This window comes from Rhineura floridana, chromosome 21, assembly GCF_030035675.1.
Source record: "Rhineura floridana isolate rRhiFlo1 chromosome 21, rRhiFlo1.hap2, whole genome shotgun sequence".
In the NCBI taxonomy this organism is placed as follows: domain Eukaryota; kingdom Metazoa; phylum Chordata; class Lepidosauria; order Squamata; family Rhineuridae; genus Rhineura; species Rhineura floridana.
Window position 1 is genome coordinate 10,761,217 of NC_084500.1, and position 11,839 is coordinate 10,773,055.

Consider the following 11,839-nt stretch of genomic DNA (forward strand, 5'->3'; position numbering starts at 1 on the left):
GTGGAATTCCTCCACAACAAAATGTTGCAGCGTGGAATACACACTGTCAGGATATCCCAATCCATTCTCCTTCCCTCCCAATTTTCCATCCCCCCACCTCCTTCAACTGTCAGCCAACAGGTCAGGACTAAATACACCTTGAACCAAGCCTGGAAACAAATAGGCACCCAGGGTGGATGGCCGACTTTTATGGTTGCAGGTCACAAAACTGCAATGGCAACAGAAGCCAGAACTTTCCCCCTTTCAGGGTCCAGTCCCTAGACCTAGAAGCCCACCAAGGATTTGGGGTCTAGACAAGATACATGAAGGCCGATATTGGGGGGGAGGCACATTGGGCTGCATCCAAAGAAGTTCTACTCAGACCCACTGAAACTGATAGACTTAAGTTAGTCATGTCTATTAACATCAATGGGTCTACTCTGAGTAGGACTAGCATTGAATACCACCCTCTGAGTTGGGAATGGATCTTGCAGATATTATAGCTCAATGCTTTCACATCCCTAGTCTAGATTGGGGGTGGCTAACCTCTGATGAGGAGGCCTGATGCAGCCCTCCAAAATAATTTTTTTCTGCCCCCCGAGACCCCACTGATTTGGGTGGCAGCAGCAAAAAGAAAAAAACTGACATGGTTTTGTGGTAGACAGAGAAATTTAAACCTCTCTGTCCTGCTCCACCCACTAAAAGGGATGTGAATATCCCCCTCCCCAAATCATTGCATTGACAATTTGGTATCTGTGGAGGGAGTAATAACCCTTCCTCCTCAGCCATCTTGCATGATCAGCTGAAGAGCGGGGCTGAGTGCAAGGCTGGTCACACCCACCACTGGCATGCAGCCCCCAAGAGGGCGAATGTGGCCCTTGGGTCAAAAGAGGTTAGGCACCCCTGCTCTAGACCCACTCCCCAACCCAGCACAAAGTGAGAGGCCACCCCAAACCCCCTTCTCAGTGTTGCACATCTGTGCCGTCCATATTGAGTGGTCACCCAGGATCAAAGCTGGATCACCAGTGGCGATCTGGCTCAGATTTCTGGAACTGCCCCCCTCAGCTCTCCTCCAACAGCATCTTCCCTGCCTAGACAAACAGAAAAAGAGCAGCCAGCTAAAGATGAGCCTGCTTTGGAAAGCTTCTCATCAAAACAGACTTTCCCACAGAGAAGGGCAATGTTTGAAGCAGAGGTTGAGAAGCAACTGTGCTGGGAAGGCAGTCGAGTGAAATTTTCAAGACATATTACAAGTCTGCCTTTCTCTTAAAGTCAGGAAAATAAATTACCTCCCAGTGGGAATTGTAAGCCTGCAGAAAACCCAAACCCACAAACAAGGGTCCCAGGATCAATCGCCAGGATGTCTAGATGAGGCTGGGAGAGACCACTGTCAGAAACCCTGGAGAGCCACCGCCAGTCAGTGCAGTCAATACTGAGCTAGATGGACCAATGATCTGATACTGTATAAGGCTTCATGTATGGTTGCTTCACAGGGTATGGAAACACAAACGGCATATACTTAGAGGAACTCTTATTTCACCTGTTCCTAGAGAGATTCCAGGCATGCGCCAGACAACAGAGAAGAGGCATCTAGCTGATGCCATAATTCCTTAAAATTACCCATGCAGTGTTTTTGTTGGACAGATTAATCGTGCTTTCTTTGATTTTGATTTCATTTGACTGATTAGGAAGAGCTCAGAGCATCTGCTTTCACGCAGAAGGCCCTGGGTTCAATCCCCGGCATCTCCAGGTAGGGCTGGGAGAGACACCTGTCTGAAACCCTGGACAGCCACTGCCAGTCAGTGTAGACAATACTGAATTAGGAGGATAAATGATCTGATTCGATTTAAGCCAGCTTTCTATGGGTGGAATTCAATGCTAACCCTATTCAGGGCAGATCCATTGAAGTTAATAGGCACAACTAACTTGGGTTCATTAATCTCAACAGGTCTACTCTGAGTAGGACTGGCATTGAATAAAACACAGCATGTTTTAATTTAATTATATCGCAAAAGAAACATATCTATCTATCTACAAATATAGATATCTTGTAAGCAATTACAAACCCATGGGTAGGAGGCAATGTTATTTAAATCAATCTCTCTCACACAATACAAGTCTATCCAATTTAATTCTACTCAGTGTGGTCCCACTGAAATTAATGGGTCTTCATTTGCTGCAACCTTTTGTTTCAATGAGTAGGACCACCACTGGATACATCCCAATGTCTGTTTAGAGGCAATGCCTGCTGAGACACATTGATGCATCACCTTAAAGACCCACCTCCCCCCCTAAAAAGAAGTAATGCTTTCCCCCTTCAGAGTCACTGCTTGCTCTTCATATGCAAATTTATGCAGCTCTTCCTCAATTAACTAATGGATCAGACCCCATACAGCTAATCAACACAGGTCTCTTTACAGGGCTGCATTAAAAAGCACCAGACGGAGCTCTTGGAATTTTTGAATGAATTCCTGTCTCCCCTTCATCACACGCACACAAGCAAGCCAGAGGCATCTGCGTCATTGAGGACGCTGCAACAGACAACGGAGCGGGCGAGAAAGGCAGCATTGATGAACCCTCTGGATCCTCCCCCAAACCCCAAATGTTCACCACCGCCTTTCTCCTACGAAGACTCCCAAGAACAGCTTGCCACCTAAAGACTCGTCGAAGGGGGAACGGATGAGCACCACACGGAACCGAGGAAGCTGACAAGTGGTGAATCTAGCTCAGTACTGCCTGCACTGACTGGCAGCTGCTCTCTAGGTTTTCAGGCAGGAGTCTCTCCCAGCCCTACCTGGAGATGCTGTTGGGGATTGAACCTGCGACCTTCTCCACGCAAGGCAGATGCTCTGCCACAGGCTACGGCCCTTGCCGCTTTTGAGCTTTGAACAGAAATGGCATAAGCTGTACCCCTTTGCATTCCAGACCCCCCCTCTCCTTCTACCATTTCCTTTCCTCTGTTGCAGCTACTCGAGGAAGCAGCCTCTGCCTGCGGAGGGCAACTTTCCCAACGCATCTGACCCAAGAGGGCTCTCCCATTCCATAAAATAAACCTGCCATGATATGCAAGAGTCTGTGGCTGTGTTGCTGTTTCTCAAAGAGAAGGATCCACATCACAGCTCAGAGGTAGACCTGGTTGTGCTGCCAGTCAGGGATGGCAATACTGAGCTAGGTGGAACGATCTGCTGGGTATACGGCAGCTTCCTGTTCATTTCCTATCCCAGGCTTAGCACATGGGGTTGTAATATCTGCTTATCTACGAAATCTTGAGTTTGAGGGAGTCCTAAAACCATGACCTCTGACCTTACAGCGCCTGTGTCGATCCAGTCTCCCAGAAGACTGCCTGCCACTCCACACACTCTCAGAAACGCTCTTATTTATATTTATCTGTTAGGAGGTTGCCTTAGACCAGGACAGACGACTGATGCATCAAGGCCAGCACTATGGTCTCTCTCTCTCTCTCTCTCTCTCTCTCTCTCTTTCTCTCTCTCTCTCTCTCTCTCTCTCTCTCTCTCTCTCTCTCTCTCGTGTGTGTGTGTGTGTGTGTGTGTGTGTGTGTGTGTGTGTGTGTGTGTGTGTGAGTGAGAGAGAGAGAGAGAGAGAGAGAGAGGAGAGAGAGAGAGAGAGAGAGAGAGAGATGAAATTATAAACAGCAGCTACTAAACCGGCTACAGGTTTCCTAGCACAGAAGAGGACAAAGAAAGCACTCTGCACATGCTCCCAGCCGCCATCACTGCTGGTCAAACATCTCAAAAACAAAGGCTTAGAAGGAAGCAGCAGCCAAAGGCCCAAATGGGAGATGCATGAGCCCCGTGGAGGAAAGGCAATAAATAAATAATTAAAAAAAAAAAAGGAGGCCGGGGTCCCATGCACTCCTTGCTAGAGAGTCAGTCCCATCGACACCGATGCAGCTTGCTCCAAAACAAATACCATTAAGACTAAGGCACAAGTCTTGCCCTATAGGAACAAAGGAAGCTGCCTTATACCGAGTCAGACCATTGTCCATCTAGCTCTGGGTTGTCTACACTGACTGGCAGCGGCTTTCAGATGGGGTCTCTCCCAGCTCTACCAGGAGATGCCAGGGATTGAACCTGGGATCTTCTACATGCGAAGCGGACGCTCTGCCACCGCACTACCGCCCTGCCCTAGGAAGGCACCTTATACTGAGCCAGACCATGGGTGCATTCAGCTCAGTTCTGTCTACACTGACTGGCAGGGCTCTCCAGGGTTCCAGGCAGGGGTCTCTCCTAGCCCTAAATGGAGACACCGGGATTGAATTTGGGACCTTCTGCAAGCAAGGCAGGTGCTCTGCCACTGAGCTACATCCCTTACTCAGCTATGTACATGTACAGACAGATACAGACATGCACAGTGTGCGCACGCACACACTCAACTGCTCTGGCTGTAGGCACACCATACTTTTCAAGCACATTTCCCCCCCTCCCCAAATAATCCTGGGGAATCTAGTTTGTTAAGGGTAATGGGAAGCGCAGCTCTGTGATGGGTAAACTACAGTTCCCATGGGGGTGGCAAACATGCTTTAAAGGTATGGTGCGTATGCAGCCACAGACAGACAGATGGAGTGTTCCTTGAAAACCCAACACATCTGCTCCCAGTACCTTACAATATGGAAAGTGTGAAGGAAGGAAGGAAAAGGGGAGCCACTGAGCTTGAGCAGAGTGTTTTTTTCCTTCACCATTCAAGGAACACCATACACGCTTCTCCCCCCATCCCTTCTCCCCCCCCCGAATTTGGGGATGAGAGAAAAAGAACTTCTCCCCCCAACACCCACCCACACGGCAGGGGTAAGGAGTGACTGCCCAGAGCGCTTTCTCGATGCCCCAGATCCTCTCGAATTCTAAAAAACAAACACCGAGCTTCGGCTTCAACCGAGCTGAGTTTAGACCCCCTTAAAATATGCTCCCTAAATCCCCACAAAGAATCCCCTGACGCAGCCGTGTGTGTGTGTGTGTGGAATCTACTTGGGGAGGGCAGAGAAATTCAGAGGAAGCCTTCAGAGAGCGAGAGAAAGAAAGTTGGGGGGTCTCTTTGGAGAAGCGCCTCCCCCTCAGAAAAACGGCGGTGCGAGAAAGGGAGGCGGGAGCGAGCCGTCCCTCGGGGGCACGCAGGAGGTCCCGCTTCCATCCCCGGCGTCTCCAGGCACGGCTGGGACAAGACTCCCAGACAGCCGCTGCCGGTCCGTGTCGACCACCCTGAGCTCGCCGGCTCCGTCAAAGGGTCGCAAAGGGCCGCCCCTCCGCTCTTACCTCCTTCTTCACGTTCCAGAGCAGTTTGTCCTTCGCCGCGTCTTCGGCGGAGCTCATGGTGCCTCCTCCGGCTGGCCGAAGGGGGAGGCTCTCCCCTCACCCCCCCAAAAAAAGAGAAATGAAACAGAGCCTCCAGTCCCTCCCGGTGCAAAGGGAGGGCGCTCAGCGTCTCCTTCCCGCCGCCCGAGAAGGGCAGTCTCCCGAGCAGCCCCGCAGAGCCCCCTCCGCTCGCGGTTGCGGTTGCGGTGGCAAAAGGGCATTCCCTTCGGCGCCAGCCATCTTCCGAGCCCGCCCCCACATTGACGTCAGGCACGCCGGCCCAGCCTGCTCCCCCCCCCTCCCGAAACGGGGGGGAGGAGGACGGAGGAAACGGGAGGGGGGTGAGATTATTTGGTAACAATGCACTTTTGTGATGGGGGTTGGGGAGGGGTGGTGGTTGGCCGGCTGCTGCTGCTGCTGCTGCTGCTGCACCTGCCTTGGGAAGAAGTCTGGCCACCAAAGGGTCGGTTCTTGGAACGTGTCTGGGGGCGATAATAAGAAGGAAAAGCAGAGGGATCTTGAGCATGGGCAGAGCGCCTTGCTCTAACCCCGCTCGCTTCTTTTCCAAGCGTTTTTAGAACGCTGATCTTCCACAGCCAGGCCTTTGTAATGTGAGGGTTTTCCTTCACTATATATTGATGTTTGACTGATACTTTTAATGATATTTTTATGCTGTTTTTACTGATTCTATTTTTTATATGTTCAGGGGTGTAGTCCATGGTCTTGGGGGGTCTTAGACCCCTTACTTTTTTGGGCGCAGGGTCCCTATGCCTCCAGCATCCTATGAGCCAATCAGCATGAAAGGGGAGTGTGTTGGCCACTGGGAAGAGTCTTCTAACATACTTTTTTGCCCTTTCTTGCTGATTGGAGCCAATCAGAGGGAAAGGAGGCGTCAGCCACTGAGAAGACTATTTTCAGTAGCTAATGTTCTCCCCTTTCATGATGCTTGGCTACTAGGGATTTCTGTTGTTGTGGGAGAATGCATGAACAAGGATCTCATTCTTGACCCAGGAGCAAAAAGGGGGGAGGGGCGTGGTTTTGACTAACATGAAGGGGGAGGGACCCTGCGCTTCTGAATTTGCCACAATACTACTGTTTATGTTGTACTCTGCCTTGATATATTCTTGTGGAAGTGCGGGTTCATAAACAAAGTATCACGCCATACATTTAAAGCACATCCAAGGCACATTTAAAGCATGTGACTTCTCCTAAATAATCCTGGGAACTGTGGTTGCCCCCTCACAGAGCTACAAATTCCCAGCAGCCTTAAGAAACTACACCCAGGATTCCTTGGGGGAAGTCATGTGCTTTCAACGTGCTTTGGATATGTTTTAAATGTATGGTGTGGATCTGCCCGAGTCATTTAAAGCAGGTGTGACGGACCTTTGGCCTTCCAGACGACGACATCGCACAGACACACAGCCGTTGGCCATGCTTGCTGATGGGAGTTGTAGTTCAGCAAGACCTAGAGAGACAAAGGTTCCTCACACCTGATCTATTTATTATTATAAGTATATCCCACCTTTCCTCCAAGGAGCTCAAGGTGGTATACAAACATGGTTCTCCCTCTCCCCATTTTACCCTCACAACCACCCTGGGAGGTAGGTTAGGCTGAGAGACTTTGACTGGCCCAAGATCACCCAGTGAGTGGGCATTTGAACCCTGCTCTCCTAGGTTTCAGTTTGACAGTCTTAACAACTACACCACACTGGCTGTCAATGGATCTATGGGTTGTGTCCCGTGCTAGCCCTATTCAGAGTAGACCCACTGAAATTAATGGACATAACTAACACTGGTTAGTTCAATGGGCCTACTTGTCTAGGACCAAGTTGGATGCAATCCTCTGTATCTTTCTTTCCCTTTTCAGTATGAGAGCCCAAGCGCATGGGAATGCCTTTCTGCAAAGGCATTACGCATGCCTGTGGGGAGGAAGCCCGTTGAACTCATTGACAGTGACTTCCAAACAAGCAGGCCTAGATGGTGTGTGTGTGTGAAAATAAGCTATTATTTATTATTTAGTTAACGTATACATTGCTTTATATTTCAAGAAATCTCAAAGTGGTTTACTTTACTTTTCAACAAAAATCAATATAAACTCCACATTCAGTACAGCTGAATAATAATCCACACTTTTAAGTAACATAACTGAGCAATAAATCTTTACACAATGTACATAAGAAAAATGAAAACAAAGGCGAATCATACACACAAAACAAAAATATAGCCATAGAATATAACATCATGACAATATGTCTAAAAATTCACATGAATATTACAAAAAAACATTCTCACATCTGACCGGGCAAATCAGGAATTCAAGAAACATACTGTTAGTTGTCTTGCACTGTGTCTGTAAACTACTTGGGGGGCGGGTCCTATTCTGTCCCATTTTTGTTGCAGCCAGGCAGTGGCTATGTTCTCCTCTGCCAGCGAGTTGGCCTACTCCACTGATATCCCGTTGGCCAGGATGCCAACAGGATATCAATGGTTATCCCACGCATGCTTCCCCCCCTTAGACAAATTTGCAGAGGAGAGAGATCTATCTGTGGCTGCAATCCAGAGTACCTAAATGGAACCTCCATGATCAGAGGTAGTGTACCTTGGAATACCAACTGCTGGGGGGTACATTCAATTGGGAAGGACTACTGCTTTTATGCTCTCCATGTGGGCATCCACGGGCACGGCAAATGCACAACTGCTGTTGAAAACGGGAGGCTAGGGCATCAGGTACTCCTCTTATGTTATTGTTGTGTTATTAATTATTAGTTAATATATCACATAATGAATGTTAAATTGATCATTTATAGACTGCACTTTCATAAAAATACAGCAAGGCGTTATACAGCCTACAAAATTCCAATAAGAAAAATAAAAACATTAATATACACTAGTTGGTAAATAATAAATTCACATTGCAAAGGCCTGTCTGAATAACACAGTTTTTTAGGAGACACCTAAAAGAAGGCAGGGGTGATTCCTGCCAAACTCTACTGGCAGGGAGTTCCACAGGGCAGGCCATGCTAAAGGCTTGGTCCTTTGTAATGGCCAACCGAATCTCAGGGGCCATGTGGGGGACCCCATCGGAGGATCTCGATGACTAAGGTGGAGCATAAAGAGTAAAGCATAAATAAATAAATGGAGTGATCAATCAATATTTATTCTGTCTCTGTTTCTAATGCAAGGGCTCCTGCTTATGTTGCCAAAATGGCATTGTCCATACAGAAGAAGGGGTATTGGAAGGCTCCTGGAGACCCCAAGATTTGCAGAAACACAAAAAATCATGAAGGGAATTATAATGATTTTAAAAGCTCTAAGAGGATAGGGGAATAACCATAAACCCCCAAACAGCTCGATGTAATACTGGCTAGTTGTTGGGGTGAAAAGAAAAGAAAACTTGAGTGGGAGGAGGAATGGAATGGTGTATCCTGAAAAAGAGCGCTCCATTCACTGCAACATTTTGTTGCAGATCCCATTGCTTTGTTTGTTTAATGAGTCAGGAGTGGAGCCTTCATCATCAGAGGCAGTCTACCATAGCACACTGGGGAAAGACATCTGGAGAGGGGCTGTTGCTTTCGTGTCCTGGTTGTGAGCCTCCCAGAAGCATCTGGCCTGCCCCTGCAAGAAATATTGGGCAAGAAAGACCACTGGCCTGAATCCAGCAGGGCTCTCCACTTCCCTAGACAGCCACAGCAGCACCATCAAGGCGATGGTTTGCCTGCTGTGGAGTGTAGCTGTTGCAGAGCCGCTGTCCTGAAAGTGCCTTGCTCTTTATCAAAACTAGAGATGTAAAATTTCTGGAAATTTTGAAGCCATGGGGGAAAAATGGTTTTTTCCCAGTTTTTTTCAGAAAAAAATTGAATGTTTTGGAAAAATTGAAAAATTCAATATTAGCACTTTTTACAAATTGAAAGTCACTTTGTTACTTCAGGAACATAAAATGTAATTATGTACAAGTTGGTTTGGCATAAAATTATCACATTTGTTATATTAAAAGTACATTTTATTCAAACAATTATTACAAATTGAATTTACTTTTTAAAAATTTTACCTGTTTTTGGTAACAAATGGATCTACAAGATCCTAAACTGTAAGGAACACATTACCTGTAAGGAACCTCTTTGTTTTTGCCAGTTTATAAGAAGCAGGCAAATTTAAAAACAAAACAGAACAGAAGAAACCATCAACATTAATAACAAAGAAAATCATTTATGTCTCCGCTAGTCCTCCACAGTGTCAGGCAGACATAAAGCATCTATTCCCATAAAAAGAACTGAGGAAAAGATTCAATGAAACATTTTATTTATCATGCTAAAATGAACCATTCCATAATCTACCTTTTCTTCATTTTTTTCCAGTTTGTTGGAAAACAAAAAAGGCTTCGGGGGGAAATGGGAAAAAACTTTTTTTTAATTTTTCTGTTTTTTTTCTGGGCCTTCACATCCCTAATCAAACCTCAATATGAGCAGAGAGAGTTCACGCACACACATTTGCTCGACATCATCCAGGCATGAATTGGCAGCTGCAGCATCTCTTTCTCTTTGTTTTTCTCAGGCTGCAGTAGCCACACTTTGAGATAGAGGTGGAAAGACTGGAATGGGTTCAGAGGAAGGCGGCAAAGATGGCCAGTGGTGTGGAAAACAAATCCTATGGAGAAAGGTTGAAGGTACTGGATATGTTTAGCCTGGAGAAGAGGCAAGTGAACCTATCAATACTGATAAGCTATTCCCTCTCCTGAAATTCCTAGTTCTTTCTTCACATATTCAGACAGGAACATAGGAAACTGCCTTGCAACCGAGTCAGGAGTAGCATCGTGGCAAATTCAGAAGTGCAGGGTCCCTTCATGATAATCATAGCCACACGCATCCTTTTTAGCTCCTGGGTTGAGAATGAGATCCTTGCTAATGCCTTCTCCCACAAAACGGACATCTCTAGGAGCTAATCAACATGAAAGGGGGGGATGTTAGCTATTGAAAAGAGTCTTCTCAGTGGCTGACTCACCCCCTTTCACTCTGACCGACTCCAATCAACAGGAAAAGACAAGGAAGCATGTTAGAAGACTCTTCTCAGTGGCTAACACACTCCCTTTTCATGCTGATTGGCTTGTAGGATGCTGGAGACAGAGGTGCCCTGCTGAGACCCTGCTCCCAAAACAGTAAGGGGTCTAAGACCCCTCTGAGACCCTGAACGACTACACCCCCTGAAGAAGCAGCCTTATACTGAGTCAGACCACAGGCCCATCGAGTGCAGTATTGTCCACACTGACTGGCAGCAGGTTTCCAGCAGGGGACATTCCCGGCCCTGCCAGGGGATGCCAGGGTTTGAACTTCTGCATGCAAAGCAGGTGCTCTTCCACTGAGCTACAGCCCCTTCCCCAAAAGTTACTGACTTCCAACCGTTGATTCCTCTGCTAGGACTAAAGCGTGATTCATATGCATAGAAATGTAGAATTATAGAGATAGAAGGGTCCTTAGAGGTCATCCAATCCAGCCCCCACTGCTCAGCACAGGAATCTTGCCACTTCAGTAGCCCTGACAGATGACTGTCCAGTATTCCCTTGAATACCTTCAGTGAAGGAGAGCTGACTGCCTCCTGAGTGAATCTGCTGCACTCTCTGACAGCCATTACCATTAGCAAGTTCTTTCTCACATTCAGCCACAATGTGCTTCCCCATGATTCCTTTTCCCCATTCATTCTAGTCTTGCCCGCCACAGTGCAGGGCTGGTGGCTCCCATGCCAGTGGGGCAGTGAATCCGCTCCGCATTTGAGTCTGAAAGCACCTTGGACAGCTCCTTGAAAGTTCAGATGAAATCCCGGAGCAGATTCACTGCCACACTGGCTCAGAGCCACCAGCCACCCTGCCACTGAAGCCACTGAAGAGAACAGACCTGTTCCGTCTTTGGTTTGGCAGCCCTTCAGCTATTTGCAGGCGTCTCCCCTTCATCTGTTCTGGTACCACGCCGGAGGTTCCTAGGATCATCTGGTTTGTCTGCTGTCAGAAGCAAAGCAGGATGCTGGCAGAAAGGATTTCTTACTCCTTGGCAACAGCACCACAGCGTGATGGAGCCTTCTGGCTTAGTTGTGAATGAGGTTTGATCTGAATCCTCTGCTAGTGTGGAATTCAGCATGGGACGCGCGCACACACACCCCAACAACTTTCCCTCCCGCTCCCATTATCTGACCTCTGTGGTTACTTGAAGGAAAAGCACTTTTCACATACACCGTAAAAATGAATCCTAAACGGAAAATGTTAAACCAGGCTGCAATCTGAAGCGTGGTTAACTCTGTCAAAATCAGTAGGACTTAAAGCAGAGAAAATGTGTTTTGGGATGTTCCTGGGAAATGGGCTGTTATTTCTCTTTCAGAAATCTAAAATGTGGGACAGCTCACTGTTCCCAAGATTACACCCTAGACTCTTCCATGCTCACCCAATAGTGATTTTTCTTTTGGTGACACTACTATACCCTGAACCCCAAAAGTGACCATAGGCACAGAATCCTTTTAGCAGGAGTTGTTAGCTGGTGACGTTTAGATGCAAAGTTTGCTTTTTTGAGGAA

The 11,839-nt window shown here is 47.4% G+C and overlaps 1 protein-coding gene across 8 annotated transcripts in view; it reads right to left on the reverse strand.

The window, feature by feature from the left end:
- SGSM2 (small G protein signaling modulator 2) overlaps positions 1-5,532 on the reverse strand; it is a 126,175-nt gene extending 120,643 nt beyond the window's left edge. For all 8 annotated transcript variants that reach the window (XM_061604942.1, XM_061604938.1, XM_061604936.1 and 5 more), the window contains exon 1: positions 5,247-5,532. Coding sequence is in view for 7 of the 8 variants with exons in the window: in XM_061604938.1 (XP_061460922.1) it covers positions 5,247-5,303 (57 nt within the window). In the remaining variant the exon portion in view is untranslated. The remainder of the gene's footprint in view (positions 1-5,246) is intronic.
- Positions 5,533-11,839: the final 6,307 nt, after the last annotated feature.